At 30.5% G+C, this 21,870-nt stretch overlaps 1 protein-coding gene across 2 annotated transcripts in view; it reads right to left on the reverse strand.

The window, feature by feature from the left end:
- Positions 1 to 4,054: 4,054 nt before the first annotated feature.
- The window catches only part of LOC115886223 (zinc finger and BTB domain-containing protein 41-like), a 49,999-nt gene continuing 32,183 nt past the window's right edge, over positions 4,055 to 21,870 (reverse strand). For both annotated transcript variants that reach the window (XM_030905311.1, XM_030905310.1), the window contains exons 8-11: positions 15,909 to 16,118; positions 4,515 to 4,607; positions 4,343 to 4,450; positions 4,055 to 4,276 (exon numbers count right to left, since the gene is read on the reverse strand). In XM_030905311.1, the coding sequence (XP_030761171.1) occupies positions 4,195 to 4,276; positions 4,343 to 4,450; positions 4,515 to 4,607; positions 15,909 to 16,118 (493 nt within the window). In that variant the 3' untranslated portion in view covers positions 4,055 to 4,194. The remainder of the gene's footprint in view (positions 4,277 to 4,342; positions 4,451 to 4,514; positions 4,608 to 15,908; positions 16,119 to 21,870) is intronic.

Genomic DNA, 21,870 nt, shown 5'->3' on the forward strand with positions numbered 1-21,870 from the left:
TATGTGGGACCACTAGCTTCCATTTACTTCAATGCATTTAAACGCTTCGCGGTCCTCTCCGCTCTGCTTGTCGCCTCATATGGGGCTAAGCACTAACATGCTTAGCGAAACGCGCGTCCAGAGCAAAAGTAAAGTGTTTTGGTATATTGTGGTGAATTAGTGTTATATTTTGATGTTGTAGCAACAAAGGTTCCAAACCTCAGCTGTAATAGAGAAATGTGTTTGACGCAACACTCCATAGCATCCGCATATGGTTAGTGATCATCTGCCAAACTCATTTACCTCAACAGACGACCCATGTAATCCGGCGCTATATTTTATACGCTTGGAAAAATATTTGCCTGCGTACTTCTTCTTTCTTTGTTCAGTACACGGCACAGCTTCAGTACACGGTACAGTTTACTTGTTTACTAAGGTACAGCGGAGCCTTCTGTTGCATCACAGTAGGGAATACAATTTTAAAGCGCGTATTTTAATACTTCATTCCTTACCGCGGTACAGGTACTTACCGCTTATCGAGGTACGAGCATTGGTATCTCGGAAACCGAAATAGATAAGAAGATGGTTAAATTGGGACAAAGTTATTGCGCTCTAGGATGTTCACCAAGATGTCATCAAAAAAGTTTTAAAAATTTCAAGGATTGCCGAGTTTTTTGGAAAAACGGATTTTTTTGAAAATCAATTTTAATTTTTCCTGTCGTTACTTTTCAGAAAATTAATTTTATTAGAGCTATCTGATGATGTTTTTAGATTTTCAAATTAGCTGATAATTTGTGAGATACAGAGGCCAACTTAATTTTTTTAAATACGGACCTGCAATTTTTATTTCAGGTTTTAAAAAAACTCGGTCTCCTGAGTACAATGATATGGCACACTTGATACTTTTTTTTGTTTTGGGTACCTTAACAGATAATTTCAAGTCCGACTCTGGTTTTTTAATTTATTTAATCTGATTATATTCAGCACAACAATATTGATCAGCTCTAATTAACATTGAATACGGAAAATCACGCCAATTGAAAGATTCAAATAATTAATATCCAGGTCACCAATTTAAAGATATCTATTATTTTTAACTTTTTTATTGTGAATTTGAAATCTCAGTGTACGATCTAATAATATGCACAATATTAATCGTAATTATTATAAATAAATCAACTTCTACAAACTAGTTTCTAATGCTCTGCATGTTCGAAAGGGTTACCACCATCTATAATGCCCACATTTGTTTTTCGTTGAATCTTATTTATAGCTCTTTGAACAGATCTTCTTCTTATACTTCCGAATGCATTTTGTACTCTTTTAATTGTTTTTTATTACTCCTTAATTGTTTGTGTATTGTTTGTACTCTTAATATTGAAATGTATTGATTTCAAATGTCCAACAATTTTTGTTGATTTTCCTTATTCAATGTTAATTAGCGCTGATCAATATTGTTGTGATGAATATAATCGGATTAAATAAAGTAAAAAAACCAGAGCCGGATTTGAAATTATTTTAAATAACAATTAAATAGTTTTGTTATTGTTAAGGTACCCAAAACAAAAAAAAAGTATCAAGTGTGGCATGTCGTTGTACTCAAGATGCAGCCACACTATCCTAAAAACGGCGTATCGGCGTAATGACCTTGAATCGATTTCCAGTAATTCTATTGGCTGAAACATTCATCTGTCAGAAATTTTATCTGTCAAATTCATTTGTCAGAAATTTTATCTGTCAAATTCATCTGTCAAAAATGTCAGCCAATAGAATTACTGGAAATCGATTCAAGGTCGTTACGTCGTTACGCCGATACGCCGTTTTTAGGATAGTGTGGCTGCACCCTCAGGAGACCGAGTTCTTTCAAAACCTGAAATAAAAAATGCAGGTCCGTATTTAAAAAAATTAAGTTGTAAAAATACCATCAGATAACTCTAACAAAGTGGCTATGAGAAAGCGCAATTAGTTTTTTGATTTTCTAAAAAGTAACGACAGAAAAAAATAAAATTGATTTTCAAAAAAATCCGTCTTTTCAAAAAAACTCAGCAATCCTTGAAATTTTTAAAACTTTTTTGATGGCATCTTGGTGAACATCCTAAAGCGCAACTCTGCCCCAATTTAACCATGTTCGTATCTATTACGGTTACCGAGATACCAATGCTCGTACCTCTAATTTGTAGCACCCTGTATACCGGGTGCGTCTCAAAAGTGGCTCACCCCTATAACTTTTTTATTTTTTCAGATAAAAAAAACAAGATTTGGTATGTTAGTATATGACGTAAATTCAGATTGTTTTAGTAGTATCTGATTTATACCGGGTGCGTCTCAAAAGTGGATTGCCCCTATAACTTTTTTATTTTTTCAGATAAATACTCGAGATTTGGTATATTAATATATGACATAAATTAGGATTGATTGACGTATTCAATTGTTTTTGATCACTTCCTGTTTCACCGGAAATCACTACAACTTGATTTTTAAATGGCATCTTCGGTATTTTTTTACTTTATTCGATAGAAAATGATACTCTGAATAGAATGACATATCAATGTCAACTTTTGACATTTTCGCTTTAAAAAAATGGCATTTTAAATTTCAATCTAGAGCGTCATGGTTGTGTTAAAAACAGTAATTTTTATTCAAGGAGCCTTGGAAAAATACATTTGATCGTCTAATGTTTTTCGTGTCTTGTCTTGGCCGGTTAAAAGATGCCCAAATCGTATTTTTAATCATATCTCACTTTTTTCAAATGGAACGAGGGTGGCTCATTAGCATATTTAAAAAAAAGCATTTTTTTACGAATAATTTGGTACCACACACTTAGTATTTCGAGTCAAATTATCGTTATGAACCGCATGTTACAATTTCAAATAAACCATATGAGAAAATGTCAAAAGTTGACATATGATATGTCATTTGATTGTGTCATTTTCTATCGAATAAAATAAAAAAAATACCGAGGGTGCCTTTAAACATTAAGAGTTGTAATAATTTCCGGTAAACCAGGAAGTGACTAAAAACAATTGAATATGTCAATCAATCCCAATTTATGTCATATACTAACCTCCAAATCTCGTTTCTTTATCTAAAAAAATAAAAAAGTTATAAGGGTGAGCCACTTTTGAGACACACCCATAATTCAGATAATATCCCAAATGATGAGTAACATTCGAATGCAGTAGCTGCAATGTCACAGCAATTCCAGCGAATAACTAATTTGTTGCTAATTGTAATTCAGTTGATATGACAAATACTGTTATAAAATTAACAAGAGAATTGAAATGTATAGAAACACCTGCTAATTTTTCACATTTCTTTCGTTCGATTCCCGCGTCTACTTCAATTTCTAGAAGAAAAATTCGACCTGGACTTGCGTTAGGGACAAAAAGAGTCCAAGCAGGCAGACCTTCGAAGCACAGGTCAATTTCGCAGAAAAAAAACGAAGATATCTACAGCGAATGTAAATAATAAACAAAACGCCAATCCGCATTAATAACAAAATATGATCGTTTCCTAAATGATTTTGCCTTCATTCTTGATTTTTTTTCTTTTTACTAGGTATAGTCTATGAGAAGTGAATTTGTAAAAATAATAATTGAATAAAAAATTTGACCTTTGTCTGATAAATTCATAGAAAAAGAAAAATCTGGATATTATCTTTTCAAAATTATTTCTTGAGGTTGATTCTCACTATATCTTCCGCTTCCATTCCATATTTTTTATTGTATTGACGCTATATTATATATTTGTATGGAAGAAAAGGATGTGGAACGGAAGGGAAACAGAACGGATAGTGTGCATTGTCCTATTCATTTACATAATATATTTTATGTAAACGGAAGGGAGCTGATATGGAAGGTATAGCGTAAAAGCAGAGGTAAAAGCGTTCACTATACCTAAGCTTATTATTATTATTTATACGGTATAATATAGAGTAAGAAACGCTCTTTTAACGAGCCCCCGTTTGTTGGATTCCAATCATCCAGTCCGGATAAAAACAGATCTTTGGCGATCCCACCACTTTATTTTAGCAGATAGGGGAAAATGGTTAACAAAAAAGATCCAAACCTTAAAACCATAACTTTTAAATTGGTAGACAAGAGCTGAACCTCTACATTACAGGGCATATTTTTTGGAAATATTACAGCTACAAATATTATATACAGCTTAAAAACGTAAAAGTTTACATATGACAACTAAACAAAAGTGTTGTTTTCAATTTTTTTCATCGTCAGGTTCCATTTCTATAAAATTTTCTAACTTCACTTTCTTAGTTGCAGATAAATTTTCGGTATTTCTGGAAATAATAAAAAATATTTAAAAACAATGTTTTAGTAAAGATTCTATCATTTAAAAAGCATACTTAAAGTCATCGTGCATGTCTTCATTAAGAATCGAAGCGACTTCATCAGGCTCTATTTTTAAATCTTCTAATTTTACTTCATTAATCACAGCCGGACATTCAGCATTTCTAGAAGTTATAAATTATATTATTATCATTATGTTAGTAAATATACATTTAAAGAAAAACATACTTAGAGTCATCGAAAAGCGGGATATGATCTTCAATTTCTATTTTTAAAGAATCTAATATCACTTCGTCAGTTAGAGATTTACTATCAGCATTTCTGGAAAACAATAAAACGAAATTAAAATTACTAAATATATGTCTGGACATTTCTGATCCAATGCTAATGTTTCGCAGAGCCTTTTTGATAATTTCTATCATTTTGAACAGTTCAATTCCAAATTTTCGAATTTTCGGCCCTGTATCTTTTTTTTACTTATAAAAAAATCGTGGTCATTTCCAGATCAATCCTCACGCAGTTTTTTTCGATCATATGGAGATATATAATATAATAAAAGTTATATATAATTATACAGGGTGGCGCACCTCATTCGCCTCGGTTGATTATACGAAAAAGGAAAGATGTAGAAATAAAATTTTTTATGGGTATATGTAGAGAGTCAATGTGCATAATTTAAAATTATTTTCATATATACAGGGTGTGTCAGAACTAAGATCCATACCAAAGTTATATTTTTTCTTATGGAACACCCGGTATTTTATTTCATTTTTGGATTCTTGGGCATAAAATAAGGCATTTATTATAAGGGTTTAATATGCATGCTATAATAAAAAGGTTTGTCAACACCCTGTACATTACTTTTCAGAGTTAATTATTGTGCTGACTTTGAAGCCAGAGAAATAAACTTTACTAAAAAATTGTATTGCTCCCTTAAATGTATACAGGGGTATCAAAAATTGCTGGTCTATTTTAAATATTTATTTTACATAACTTCGTACTTCGTTATTTCAAATACAACACTATGTATTTTTTAAAATAAGTCAAAGCAGATTTAAATGCTCTTTCAAACTATATTAGGGTTTCCTATATCTATCTGGCTCAGATTTTGAATAAAAAGCCATTTATTACTAAAATTGTAATCAAGATAGCTGGTGTCGCCATCGCAATTTGCTAGTGACAGTTAGTAGCTATTTTCAAAATCGACATTAGTTTATGGAGTTTATCTAAATTTATAACAGTTTACTTTTATTTAATTTCTACAATAGTTTGATAAATAAGCATTTATTATTTTATCAAGAAAAATGAAGAAGTAGTTCTTTGATTTATATTACGTTGACTTGTGACGTATGTAAATATACGGATTTTCTATAAAAGAACCAATTAAGGCAAATTCATTTTCTTCCCTTCCATCGACAGGTTTCTGCCTAATAGGTTTTTCATATACCACACTATCAGCTCTACGAAATAGGAAAAGTAGTTTTTCAAAGGAACGCTTGTCAAGAAAATTCCTATTTTGATATCTTTGAGCATAAACCTTCCAGGCGAACAAGCAATTGTCCTCACAAAATAAAATCACTAGTCACATATCCATTCCTTCCCTCAGCAGATATTGCTTCATTTTTCTTGATAAAATACTACTTTCTTTTTTAACCTTATTGTAGGTAAATTAAATAAAATAGCCTGTTATAAATGTAAATAAAGTCTATAAATTAATGTCGATTTTCAAAAATGGCTACTGTCACTAGAAAATTGCCAGGGCGACACCAGCCATCTTGATTACAATTTTATTGAAAAATCGCTTTTTATTCAAAATCTGAGCCAGATAGGTATAGGAAACCCTAATACAGTTTGAAAGAGCATTTGAATCTGCTTCGACTTGTTTAAAAAAATACAGTGTTGCATTTGAAATAACGAAGTTTTTATGTAAAATAAATCTTTACAATAGACCAGCAATTTTTGACACCCCTGTGTACATTTAAGGAAGCAATCAAAACTTTTAGTAAAGGTTATTTATCTGGCTTTAAAGTCCGTAAAAGAATTAATTCTGAAAAGTAATGTACAAGGTGTTGACAAACTTCCATATTATGGCATGCATATTTAAAGATCTTTAAATATCTCAAAAACCAAAGGTTTTAAACATATTAAACCCTTATAATAAACACCTTATTTTATGGTCAAAAATATAAAAATAAAATAAAATACCGGGTGTTCCATAAGAAAAAATATAACTTTGGTATGGATCTTAATTCTGACACACCCTATACATTTCAAAATAATTTTCAATTATGCACATTGCCTTCCCACATATACCCATAAAATATTTTGTTTCTACATCTTTCCGTTTTCGTATAATCAACCGAGGCGAATGAGGTGCGCCACCCTGTATAATAATATTATAAATAAGTTATTATAATTATTATATAATAATTATAATAATAATAATAGTTTACTTGTATCATCAAGTATGTATCATCAAGTATCCCATAAAAAAATATAAAAATTTGGTCTTGAATTTTATTATGGGTCATGGTTTCAAATAAAACAACAAAATCAAACATGATATTTAGTGGAGTAAAATCACTGAGAAAGGTATAAGCACATAAAATCGTTATGAAACGATCGGTTAGGGCTTTGTGCATGTGAAATGACTAATTACCACCTTTTTGGGGGGTTCAGAAATTTTTTATCTCGGAAAATGTCAAAAATCTGTCAAAAATGTATAACCATGTTTTTTTACCTTTCCTACGCGATAACTCCTAAACTAATCAACTTATTCCCATACTCTTTTTTTTAATCGATTGAGGACACATAGACGGTCATAGCTGAAGTAATTAAAGTTCCATAGTGAGTGTATTTTTTTTTGGAAAATGGATTAAACTTTATTGTATCACGATTTTCGGTAAACGAGAAACTTTTTTATTTGAAGGAATTTTTACATAGTATCTGCGTATGAAATAAAGAAAGAATATTGAAAACGTTTTTAAAACTTGTTACAACCTTCTATTACTAATAGTTTTATAGTTATACTGATTTAAAGTTATCAGTATCCCGTGCGCGCGCTGTAGTTACTCGCCGCGCTATTATACCGCCCGGCTGCATCACGTTGTACCGCGGCGTGCTAGATGTGGCATTAATTTATGTTTTAGAGTAAATGTAGAAAATTCTTTATAAGTAATTATATAAGTCGATTTAATATGACATATTTTCGTAATATGTTTTTATGAAAACATGATTACATTATTTTTATTACATAATAAAGACATATCCTGAAGTTTGCATAGAATTGAAACTCTTTTATTAAACTACGAATTTCTTCTTTTAATATATATGTATGTAGGTGTTATCATTTGTGTTTTCTGATTTTGCTCTATATACCACTTACATAACTTACTTATATAAATATGGTTTTGTTTTAAAGTTTGAGCTAAATCTACTAATCTTACCATCGAAGTATATATGGTATCACATTCGGTAGGTGGATTGTTTATAAATGGTAAGTATAATATTTTGGAAACAAAAATGTCGTTGTCAACTAAAGTGTTGTTAAAATCAGTCCAGTTTAAAAAGGTACTTTTGCCATGCTAAATCTAGCATGGCATATCTAAGTAATCACTTACTACTTGTCACGCTAGATTCTTTTTTAGATTTTTCTCTTCTTCGAATCTTTTTTTTTAGATTCTTTTCTATCCAATGTTATAGATTTTAATGAAGAATGTTAGACTAGATAATATTTATTTGATCTCTAACAGTTAGAGATCAAATAAATATTAACTAGCCTAACTATAACAAAGTATTGTTACAAATCCTAATAAGCATGGAACATTGTTAAAATTGAATTAACTTAAGCCTAAAAACCAATAATAAATATGACTACAGTTGAATAAAAAGATATACATATGTACATATGTATATATATCGCATTTAATATTAAATAAATATTTACTAAAAATAAATATACTTTCAATTAAAATGCAAAAAATTTACTAAAAGTAATTTTAACGCAGTATTAAAAATTAAAATATGTATATGTGAATCACATGTATTTAATAGCATTTATAACATATTTCACATGATGAATGAATTGCTATCTATAACACAAAAACTATAATTACCTATTTAAAAAAAAGCACACAAGAAAACAGCACAACATTTTTTTCACAAACAATAAAAGCGGGAAGAGTTACTATAAAAATACTTATCTAAGTCAGTGAAAAATTCATGGTCATAAACGGTTATAAACTTTAATAAATACATATTTAATTTTTTATTAAATAACTCAATAATTTTTTGATCTACATTTTTTTGTGTCTCACGTATAAAAAGATTTACGGTAAATAAAAATAATTAATATTATTCTGGTTTATGAGAAATTATTCAGCCGTATTGGCAGAAGAAATACTGACTATGGATTTTTAACGAACAAGTCAATTTTATTAATTAATCGTATCAATTAATTAATTAAAAAAACTTATAAACATAGTTTACAACATAAGATACCTGTTTGTCTAGATGTTAATTTGTGATGTTTGCCCGTTTTTCCTATTTTATCACATATCAAACACATTATATCAAAATCTCATATTTAACTAGTTTTCTTTTTGTTAATACAGGGTTGTTCACCACATACGACACGGAGTATTGTAGCTAAACGATGAGATTTTTACAAATTGTAAGTTTTGGGTTCGATGAAGGACTATTAGAGGTACAATTTAAAAAGAATTTTACAAGATACAGGGTGTCCCAAATAAGTAAAAAATATCAAAGTTGTATTTTTTTAAATAGAACACCCTGTATATTATTACATTTTTAGTTTCTACGATTAAAATAAAGGTAAATTTGATTAAGGTTTACTATACTTAAACCTTACCGTTTTTGAAATATTTTCAATTTTGTGAAGTTGCAGTAAAAATTTTAAGGCTTCATTTCTCCAAGGGTATCAAAGTTTTTAATACTAAATATTTACTGAAGTTTATTTACTGATCAGTTATTGTGTTGCATAGAATACAGAGTGTCTAAAAATTTATTTTAAATAATTATTAGCTTCAAACGGCAATAACTTGTTTAATTTAAATGGAACACCCTCTATATTTTACGAGAATCAGATGCACAATTTAATTGTCTATCAAATTATATTATACCATTTTTTACCTATCTCCTAAGTTTCTGTAGAAAATGAATTTTCTTGTAATTTAGAACTTATTTATCAATATACCCATGGACTATTGACATTTTAGATTATTTTTAAAGATGTACCAAATTTTTAAAGAGTACAAATATTAATATTGTCGATATAATTCGTTTATTTCATTAAAAAATAAAAAAAAACTGTTTAAATATTTGTTAAAGAGGATCAGTTAATATGATTCCAGTATTCAAACAACATTAACTGACTGTTTGCTTTGATTAATAATAATTGCTCCAAATACTAAAAAACTGAATTTTGTATGGGCATTAGACAGTGTGATAAAAAGTAACACCTTAAAAATGATATTTCATTTTTTAATAAATGCTTATTTATAACTACAGAGACTTTAATTTGATAACTTATTATTATATTGATTTCTGACTCAAATCCACATTTATTTATAATAATTTAATAACGAACACAATTAAGTATGTAATTAATTAGTATATGGGCGCAAATAATGGTGTTATATTTAATTAATGGTATACTCTTTTATAAAGATTTAAATAGTTTTCTTTTGCATACAAATGGGCTAGTAATATTATCGTTTTGCTAAAAACGATAATATTACTAGTCTGTACATTTTGTACATTTGTTGCTTTAAAAACAATCTAAAATGTCAATATTCCATGGATATATTGATAAATGAGGTCTAAATTATAAGAAAATGCATTTTCTACTAAAACTTGAAGGGATAGGTAAAAAATGGTATAATGCAATTTGATAGACAATTTAATTGTGCATCTGATTCTCCTAAAATATACAGGGCATTCTATTTAAATTAAAGAAGTTGTTGCCGTTTGAAGTTAATAATTATTTAAAGTAAATTTTTAGACACTCTCTATAAAGTAGTATTATTTTTATTATTGCAACACAATAACTGATCAATAAATAAACTTCATTAAATATTTAGTATTAAAAACATTGATACCCTTGGAGAAATAAAGCTTTAAAATTTTTACTGCAATTTCACAAAATTGAAAATATTTCAAAAACGTAATGTTTAAGTATAATAAACCTTAATCAAATTTACCTTTATTTTAATCGTAGAAACTAAAAATGTAATAATATACAGGGTGTTCCATTTAAAAAAATACAACTTTGATATTTTTTATTTATTTGGGACACTCTGTATCTTGTAAAAATATTTTTAAATTGTAGCTCTAATAGTCCTTCAACGAACCCCAAACTTACAATTTGTAAAAATATCATCGTTTAGCCACAATACTCCGTGTCGTATGTGGTGAACAACCCTGTATATAATACATTAATAATTAATAATTGTTAATATAATACATTAACAATTATTAATTAATATATTAAACCAAGATTATCATCTTTTGGCTTAATTTCAAAGCAACATCATCTTGCCTTTTAATATAATAATAGCTCCCGTATATAGCGTTTAACGCCTAGCTCGCTATACTAGAGCCGTTCGGTATACAAGGAAGGTAATGTGGCTAGCACTACGCTTCAACCGCCTATTATTACCTCAGGATTGTGAATCCCAAGTACTCATTTAAGGCTGAGTCGACCTAGGTACCCAAACTATTTTTATTTTAATAAAAATAGTCGGCTGATGAAATGCCGGGTGTGGGAATCGAACCCACACCTTGAGATTGGTAGACGAGAGCCTGTACCTCTACGCCACCGGGCACCTTATCTTGCCTTTTTTCCGCAGCATTTATGATAGTTTTTAGGTCTCGTATAGTAGGATTTTTAATAAAAAACTTATAATTTTCGTTAATAGTTTTTCTGTAAATTAAACAGTCCATAACTAAATAATTTATAACGTACAGAATTTACTACATTTCAAACTGCAGGTACAATGCACATAATCAGAAATAGGCTTACGGAACGTGGCGTTCGCCGTGCCACCAAATAAGGGGAATCGAAGAGTCTCGGGGCGGCGAGGCCCGAGCGGTCTCGCGCGCGGCCTATTCGTAAATTTAATTTAGGATAACTAGAAAAGTATTAGCAATAGAAGATTATACCAAGTTTTAAACACTTTTTCAATATTTTTACTTTATTTCATACGCAGATACTATGTAAAAATTCCTTCAAATAAAAAAGTTTCTCGCTGACCGAAAATCATGATACAATAAAGTTAATGTTTGAAGTTTAATCCATTTTCCGAAAGAAAATACACTCACTATGGAACTTTAATTACTTCAGCTATAACCGCCTATGTGTTCTCAATCGATTAAAAAAAAGAGTATGAGAATAAGTTGATTAGTTTAGGAGTTATCGCGTAGGAAAGTAAAAAAACATGGTTATAAATTTTTGACAGATTTTTGACATTTTCCGAGATAAAAAATTTCTGACCCCCCCCCCCCAAAGGTCGTAAAGCCCTAACTGATAATCCTGTATAGATATGATGTAGTTAACCTCCAAAAAATATTTTGACACATTTTCATATCGTTTTTACTCGACTAATTGGATTTATTCTATTAGTGGAGTGCCCGGAGACTTTTACTTCGGAATTCAATCACTTTGAATGTATTAATGTGAAACCTTCTGTATTGTGTTTTAGAGATAAAATACTAAAATGTTTACCCATTTTTTCCGTTGCTTTTAATCTTTTATTTTAGTCATTTAGTAAATTCTTAGTTATTTCCTTCTTATTTTTTTAAGTGTAAAACTTGGAAAATAAGTTAGTCATAATAATGCTTTTATTTATTCACTATTCTAATGAACAATATGCATTCCTTCGGAAACTCTCTATTTATTTATCTAGTAATGCTAAAACACTCTATTTGAAAGTCGATTAGAGAAAATAGTATGATTCATTGGCAAGCGACCTAAATATTTGTGATCAGGTAAAATTGTGATGTAAGAGGAGGCTTAGCTTGTAGGCGGCGGGACAGTAGTTGATAGGCCGACCGGCTATAGTGTTGTGTTTTGTCACAGAGCTGACATTTGGAAGTAGCGAGTCTTTTGACTATGGAAGTAGAAAACCTCTTGTGACGTCGTTCCTTCGAGGATGGTCTTGAGAGTTTGAGGTCTCTCTTGCTTCTCGATTGACACGGTGGGGCGTTGGTAAGGACCCCAATTAGCCTCATCGATTGGAATGCGAATCTGTTTAGCAGCAGATTTGCGTCCGGGGGAAGCCCCTATACTATTTCAGGTAACACTAGCTAGTTGTTGAAGATTATTAACCATTAGATCCGAATAATATTTGAATTAGATGGAAGATATGGAATGGGATATATTGAATAGAATATCAGTGATGTCAGTGGCTAGGGGGCGGAGTACCCCCGGGGGAGTCTTACTATTTAACTATCTATTTTATCCAGATCAGTAAATGTTTGTTTTGTTATTTTCAAGTACAATGAGAGAGTGCTTGCCAATGACCAACTAAATGGATATTTGAGGTGAATTTGCATTAAGCCCCAAAAATAGCAATTTTACATAAGTATATTTATTAAAATATATGAATCTAATCTATAAGCTATACCTATTTTGCTTATATTCTAATCATTGAAATTTTGATTTAAATCGAATTATACAGGGTGGCACCTTTTATACGACGCGTGTGTCCGAAGGAGAACGACTGTTTGTATTGAAGTGAAATTTTGTTAGCTTATGTAAGTTAATTTGAAGAATTTTTTTAAAATTAATATAGAGTTCTACAGGATGTCCCTAAAAAATTACACATCAAAGTTGTGTTTTTTTTAACGAAATACTCTATACATTAAACTGATTTTCGGATTTTAGAAGAAAAATAAAGGCGAGTTTCATTAGAAGAGTATAATATATTATATTTTAGTTCATATTATACATATTTACTACTTTGTAATAAATCAAAATAGAATTACAATATAAGTTGTAAAACTTTTATTGAAAATATTAATAAAAGTCTCCCGTATACAGCGTTTACACGCCTTGGGAGTAGCAAGGTACAGCTTGCCAGGGTCGGACTGGCCATGTAATCAGGGTGGCAATTGCCATCCTTAAAATAACTGAGCTAAAACAACAATTGTGGGTCATATGTTAATAATAAAAATTTAAGTATAATCTGTGGTACAATGTTGTAGCTTTTTCTTTATATATGTTTTTTTTAGTGTAGAAATGAAACAGGAAAAAGTTAAGATAAAATTATCAGGCTATCCCAAAAACTTTATTGTATTAACAATATTTACATTTGCATTGCATTACGGCAGTTCCATGATTCCAAACACTAACAACAAATCAATATAGGAAAAAATTGATCAAAACATAAGGCGAAATACGCAAAATATTTCCAACCGGGCCCCTTCTCACAATTCCACCTAGCCGGAGAGCTGGCGACATATTTAGTGAACATATTTTAGGCAAGTTAAAATAACAAAAAAATTAAAGTTTATTAACTGGTGATCCAAGAATCCCAGATGTCGGGCTGGCATTTTGCTACTGCGCAACCTCTTATATTTGCAAGAAAAATAAATCCAAAAAATATCCTTTAGGCAACTTGAAATTTGTTTATTCTTAAATTTTAGGATCCATTTAATACAGAAATAGGTATGCCAGACTTTTTTTTCGGGTTTAAAGTGCAACCCGACCATCCCAAATATGTTTAATTATTATACCTCGAAAATATATTTTAGGTATTCTAAAATTTTTACAGCGTGTTTATTAGATAATATTAAAAAATATTTGTTAATTGCCAGACGAATTCAACGGTTTTTAATACTTGCCTGACGCAAATAAAGATTTTGAATGAGCGCGACGAAAAAGTCTTATGAGTATTTATAAGCGCGAGAAAGATAGTTTGAGACTCGTCGGCAATAGACGCGGCTGACGTAACAGTATTTTACACTGTTTATATGCTATCATCTGTTTCATCAAAGTCGAATTTAAAAAAAAAAACAATATTTTCGTCATAATTACAATATTAACATTCATAATCAATTTATCTGATAATTTTAATTGTTACTTTAGAAATTATAGTCAAGTTATTGATTCACAAAAAAATCAAATTTAAATCAATAGAAAACTAAAATAAAAAACTTTTATTTTAATTTTTTTTGTTACAGTTAACATTTTTAATATGTTAAAAAAAGTATTACAGAAAATGTGTCAATTGTGGCAATAATGTATAATAAAAGTCTGACAAAACACAGAAGTCAGATAAGAAAAAAAAAGGATTGCCTAAAATACAGATCGTTGTTTTCCACACTTCCAGTTTTACTAAAAAGTTATAAAATAAACTCATAAAATAAGCGTTTTCCATATTATTTTTGAAGATGAATGAAGATGGTTTAGGAAGTGTATTTGAGGATCTCAATGTCTGTTTCTTCATAACAACTGAAAAAATCCTGTAGCACTGTGTATGGTACCCTTTTGTCGGGGATACATTTTCTGGTAAAACCACTTCTTTGAATTTTAGGCCATGTTGTTGGCACACTTTTAAAAATTGTTTGCATTATTCTAGTCTACCTTCAGGAGTAATCACTTTATCAATAATGTATTTTTTACAAACTACACAACTTAAATGTTTTTTTATCCATTGTGATTTATTAGTAGGTACATAATATCCTTAAAATTAATAGTTACTACAATATTTATTTACTGTAATTATTCTAAACTATTTACACTATGCACATCAACGTTTAGTTTATAAATACATACATATTTATACATGGTAACTTAATTGCGACAATCTCGGAATTAAAAGCCTGCAAATAATTGAAATGAAACCGAAAAAAAAATTGTGTTTATAAAAATTTTAAGTACTCCAAAATACTGTTACGCCAGTCGGGTCTCCTGCCGACGAGTCTCAATAAACTATCTTTCTCGTACTTATAGATACTCATAAGACTTTCTTATCGCGCTCATTTAAAATCTTTATTCGCGTCCGGCAAGTATTAAAACCCGTTGAATTCGTCTAGTAATTATCACATATTTTTTAATATTATCTAATAAACACGCTGTAAAAAATTTAGAATGCCTAAAGTATATTTTCTAGGTATAATTATTTAACATATTTGCGATGGTCGGGTTATACTTTAAACCCGAAAAAAAAGTCTTGCATACTTATTTCTGAGTTAAATAGATGCTAAAATTTGAGAATAAACAAATTTCAAGTTGCCTAAAGGATGTTTTTTGGATTTATTTTTTGCAAATATAAAGGGTTGCGCAGTAGCGAAATACCCGCAATACCTCTGCCCAACTTAGGATTCTGGGTTCACCAGTTAATAAACTATACATTTTTAGTTATTCTAGCTTGCCTAAAATATGTTCTCTAAATATGTCGTCAGCTCTTAGGCTAACCCGGGCCCCTCTGGTCCAGTCCGTTCTTGCTATAGCGCAGCTGTTCGGTATACAAGAAAGGTAATGTGGCTAGCACTATACTTCAACTGCCTATTATTACCCCAGGATTGTGAATCCCAAGTATTCATTTAGAATATTGGACTCATCCTAATCAATATTACTTATATTAGCTATTAATTTACCTGGAATCAATACGATGATGCTTGAGGTGACGATTTAGTGCGGCTTTGTTCAAATACTTCGTGTCACACTGTTCACAACGAAACCACTGTCGTTCTTCTGGGGCCAAATGAATGTTCATGTGTGTACTAAAGACTGCCCTACATCGTGTTTGGAAGCTACACATGGAACATCTATAGACTTTTTTCTGTGATTCAAGCAATTCCTTCGCCCTAATAAAATAGTTTTTAAATATTGCAGTGTTCTAACTCTATAAAACAGTTATAACTGTGAAAAGTATATAAGTGTTATAATTCACGGACGACTGTTAAAACTGACAACAAGAAAAGATTGTTAGAAAATTTGGAACAGAATTACCCATATTTTTACGTAATAGTTGGGATGTTATTACAGCCAAATTCCACAAAAGTATGTATGATCTAAACATACTTTAATTAAGTTTTATACAATATTTGGGGCAAACCGAGTCCCTCGCACTGGGCGGCTGTTTCAAGAGACGCCGAAATATAATATCACAAAACACATATACAGGGTGGCGCCTCTCATACGCCGCGGAAGCTCCAAGGAGAACGGTAGTTTATATTGAAATGAAATTTTGGCAGCATATGTAGGTTAACTGAAAGCATTTTATAAAATTATATAGAATTATACAGGGTGTCCCCAAAAAAAGTTACACATCAAAGTTGTGTTTTTCTAATGGAACACCCTATATATTAATTGATTTTCGGATTCTAGGAAAAAAATAAAGGTGAGTTTTATTAAAGAAGCATATACCTAAAATCTAAGGATTTTGACATATTTCACATTTTGTGAAAATGAAGAGAAAATTTTAACTTTCGATAACAGCTACCTAAATTTTAGTTGACCTTGAATAGCCTGATATTTAATTAGAGTAATCATTGTATGTTAAACCAAATTGAAATTTGACCCGAAAAGTTATACAGGGTGAGACAAAATTAATATGGAAGTTTTGTCACTTTTAAAAGCAAGTTACTCCTTTATTTTAAATGGAACACCCAGTATATTTTTTCGGTGTTCAATGGGGAATTTATATATCTTCAAAATATTATTAAGGTTGCCTACTCCTCAAACAAAGATTTTCCCAGATATTTTAATTTTTATGATTTTGCGTCAGTAAATCTTTATTATTTGAAAAAATCTAGGTGGCTGTGTGATATACCTTTTGTTAATTTAACAAAAATTAAAGATTTTAGAGTAGAGTACTCAAGGGTACTAAAAAGATACACGTTTAAAACATATTTTAATTATTACAGAATTAAAACTAGATATAAACCTATAATTAGGCGACAAAAATTAGCTAGATGAAATCAAATGCTCTAAATGCTTCCCTTCCTGTTAACTACATAAAATGATTGCCTTTTAAAAAAGGGTCTTTTCATTTTAAAATGCATATGTGGAGTTCTACCTCGAAAAGCAGCTACAATAATTTCTCTCATGTTGTCGACACTAGTTGGTCGAGTTTTGTAAACACTGTCTTTAACATATCCCCATAAAAAACCAGACTAGATAAATACAAGAGCATTTAAGTATTCTATTAATTGGTGAATGCACACTGCATTCACCAACTAATAGTGTCATATCAATTCTCTCTGATGTAGGATACGTTTGCATTTTCGGCAAATATCTGATTTTTTTTTAAACTGACACAAAATGATAACTAGTTGTTAAAGTTGGACTAATTAGACAGTCATGTTGAAGTAACGTCAGACATATCACACCACCTAGATTTTATCAAATAATAAAGATCTACTCAGATCAAATCATGTAAATGAAAATATCTAGGAAAATCTTTGAATAGGTAATTGGTAGGGAACCTTAATAGTATTTTGAAGAAACATGAATTCTCCATTGAATATCGGACTAATATACTGGGTGTTCCATTTAAAATAAGAGAGTAACATGCTTTTAAAGGTGGCCAATATTCAATATTAATTTTGTCTCACCCTGTATACATTTTTGGATCAAGTTTTAATTTGATTTAAAGTACAATAGGGGTAGGCAACCTTAATAGTATTTTGAAGAAACATGAATTCTCCATTGAATATCGGAATAATATACTGGGTGTTCCATTTAAAATAAGAGAGTAACATGCTTTTAAAGGTGGCCAATGTTCAATATTAATTTTGTCTCACCCTGTATACATTTTTGGATCAAGTTTTAATTTGATTTAAAGTACAATAGACGTAGGCAACCTTAATAGTATTTTGAAGAAACATGAATTCTCCATTGAATATCGGAATAATATACTGGGTGTTCAATTTAAAATAAGAGAGTAACATGCTTTTAAAGGTGGCCAATGTTCAATATTAATTTTGTCTCGCCCTGTATACATTTTTGGATCAAGTTTTAATTTGATTTAAAGTACAATAGTTAATTTAACTACATATTAAGCTATACCGGGTAAATTCCAATTTAAGTACCTTTTATTGTAATTTAAAAATTGTTCTTTATTTCTAGAAAATGTTAAATATTAAAACCTTACTTTAGTCATATTAAAACCTTACTTTGGTCATATACTTCTCTTAAAAAAATCACTTTTATTTTTCTCCCGGAATCCGAAAATCAATTAATATATAGGGTGTTCCATTAGAAAAACACAACTTTGATATGTAACTTTTTTTGGGGACACCCTGTAGAACTCTCTATATTTTAAAAAAGGGCTCTGAATTAACCTACATATGCTCACAAAATTTCATTTCAATAGAAACTGTCGTTCTCCTTGGAACCTCCGTGGCGCCACCCTGTACAGAAGAAGTGCAAAGTTTCAGCCATTTTGGATGCGCAGTTGTTATGTAAAAGTAGTTTGAGTGAGTTGATGTCAGTGTTTTTGTGAAAATTGACAAAATCGAGTATCGAGCTGTCATTAAATATCTGGTTTTGAAAGGCAATACGCCTACACAAATTAAACATGAGTTGGCTTCTGTGTATGGGGACTCTGCACCATCATTTACCACAGTGAAATTTTGGGCAGCTGAATTTAAACGTGGCCGTAAGAGCATGGGAGACGATGAACGTTCGGGACGTCCAAAAACTGCAACTACCGACGATAACATCGTCAAAGTTCACCAAATAGTGCTAGACGACCGCCAAATTAAAGTGAGAGAGATAGCAGAGGTTATGAACATATCAAAAAAACGTGTTTGTCCCATATTAAATCAATATTTAGGCATGAGAAAGCTGTCCGCGCTTTGGGTGCCGCGTGTGCTCACGTTAGACCAAAAGCGTGTTCGTATGAACATTTCCAACGCTATGTTAACGCAGTTTAGGCGCAATAAATCCGACTTTTGGCATCGATTAATTACTTTAGATAAAACTTGGATACACCACTATACACCAGAAACAAAAATACAGTCCAAACAGTGGACGGCAAAGGGAGAACAGGCTCCAAAAAAAGCAAAAACTGTTATTTCGGCTGGGAAAGTGATGGCGACTCTTTTTTTGGATAGTCATGGAGTTATTTTAATTGATTATCTTCAAAAAGGAAAAACCAACACAGGAGCACAGTACGCATCATTACTTGACAAGCTAAAAGCAGAACTTACGGAAAAACGGCCACATTTACAGAAAGAGAAAATCCTGTTTCAACAAGATAACGCACCGTCTCACACCTCAGCGGTTGCCATGGCGAAAATCCACGAATTACGGTTTGAACTGCTTGACCATCCGCCTTACTCACCAGATCTAGCCCCTAGCGACTTCTTTTTGTTCCCTCATTTAAAAATTGCGCTCGGAGGACAGAGATTTTCGTCAAATGAAGACGCAATCACCTTCGTGAACCACTATTTTGCAGAGAAAAACGCCGAGTACTATTTGGACGGGTTACAGAGATGGGAGCATCGCTGGGAAAAGTGTGTAGAGTTACAAGGGGACTATGTTGAAAAATAAAATAAAATATTCAGAAAAAAATGTCTTGTATCTTTGTTAGGTCGGAAACTTTTCAGACCACCCTCGTATTAAGTTAAACTTCAAAATTAACAATTACTACCTGATAACAATTACTTAATAAGGTAAAACCAAAAAGCCCAAACTTTCTTTATGATTATTTTTAAATTTTATGTATGTTATGTTTATTTATGTTATGTTCTTTAAAATCAAAGAAGCGATTGCCATACATTACTAACATCTACAGATGCATGAGCAATACATTTATTTTTATTAGATTGAATTAAAAAAGCCTCTTTTATTTTTCTTTTAGAGGCTATCGCTTCTTTCATTATAATTTTGGCGTTATTAAAATTTATTCTGTGCCCTGTGTCCCATGAATGCTGACAAATCTCCCTTTCTTAAATAATCTTTATGTTCTTTAATTCTAACATTTAAAGGTCTAGATGTTTCACCAATGTAAAATTTATCGCATTCACAGGATATTTGGTATATTACATTTTTTGTTTATTGTTCTGTATTTATTGGTTTAGTATGTGATAAAATGGATCTAAGTGTATTTTGTGTTTTGAAAGATGTTCGTATGTTATATTGTTTTCCTATCCTTATTTTTTCCGAAACGCCTCGTATGTATGGAATTGTAAGTTGTATATATTGTGTATTGTTATCATTGTGTCTATGATTTGGGGTTTGTATTTCGTTTAATGTTTTGTCAATAAAATATGGTGGATAGTCGTTTTTTATTAATGTATTTTTTATGTGGTTTATATCTCTGTTTAGTGAAATGTCGTCTGTACATATTATTTTTGCCCTATCATATAAACTTTTTATAACACCTTTTTTTACACTTATACTGTGATTAGATGTGAAATTTAAGTATCTATCTGTGTTTGTGGGTTTTCTGTAAACATCTAAAATTAGTTTATTTTGAAACTTTGACACTAAAACATCAAGAAATGGCACAAACGATTACCTCTCTCTACTTCTAAAGTAAATTTTATGGTAGGTTCGCGAGAATTTATATAATTCAAAAAAATGTCTATTTCAGAAACGTTATGTTGCCATATTGCAAAAATATCATCAACATAACGCAGCCATATTACAGGCTTTTTTGAAAAACTATTTATTGTATTATTTTCAAAATCTTCCATAAAAATATTACTTAACAAAGGAGAGAGAGGTGATCCCATTGCGATACCGAAATCTTGTTGAAAAAATTCATTATTTAATTGGAAATAAGTAGTTTTAACACAAAGTGTCAACAATTCCAAAATACTATCTATGTTTAATTTTGTCTATCTATTAAATGTGTATCTTGTTCTAATCTATCCCTAATTTTTTTAAGTGATTTATCTACCGGCACGTTAGTGAAAAGACTAACAACGTCAAAACTAACCATTAAACTGTTAGGTGTTATATTAATTTTTGAAATTTTTTCTATAAAGTGTGGTGTGTTTTTAATGCATGAATCGGTGTTATTTGCAATCGGATTTAATATGTCTAGTAAAAATTTTGCTAACGGATGGCATGGAGAATTTATACTACTGACTATAGGTCTAAAAGGTATGCCCTGTTTGTGTATTTTCGGTAAACCGTATAAATGAGGTGGTATGGTATAAATGGGGTAAAAAAAAATAACTTTTATTTTGTAGATTTTTCTTGCAGTGCAGTGGCGAAATACTCATAAAGGATTTTTTTGGATAGATGAATCCGCCACATAGATATAGACATTTTTTATTCTTGTTTTTATTACCTAAGTGCGAACCAAACTGCCCAAAAACCTAAATTACCGTTTTTTAAATTTTGCTATGAAAATTTACATTAAAATTTTAGCGATTTGGCCATGTATGAAAATGGTATTTATTTTTTTACGCGAAATCGGTATGTCATACCAAAAAAAAGTCAAGAGCTCAAATTTGTTCCAAATTTATTGTAGATTTTAAAAATAATTTTTATTTTAGAAAAAAACAGTGGCGTACCACTTTTTTCTTCAATAATATTTAGTTTAAATACCGTAGGGACGCCACTGATGAAAATAAAAAATGTTAATAGCATCAAAAA

The sequence above is a fragment of the Sitophilus oryzae genome, unplaced genomic scaffold (genome assembly GCF_002938485.1).
Source record: "Sitophilus oryzae breed Bouriz unplaced genomic scaffold, Soryzae_2.0 scaffold_476_pilon_pilon, whole genome shotgun sequence".
Taxonomy (NCBI): Eukaryota; Metazoa; Arthropoda; class Insecta; order Coleoptera; family Curculionidae; genus Sitophilus; species Sitophilus oryzae.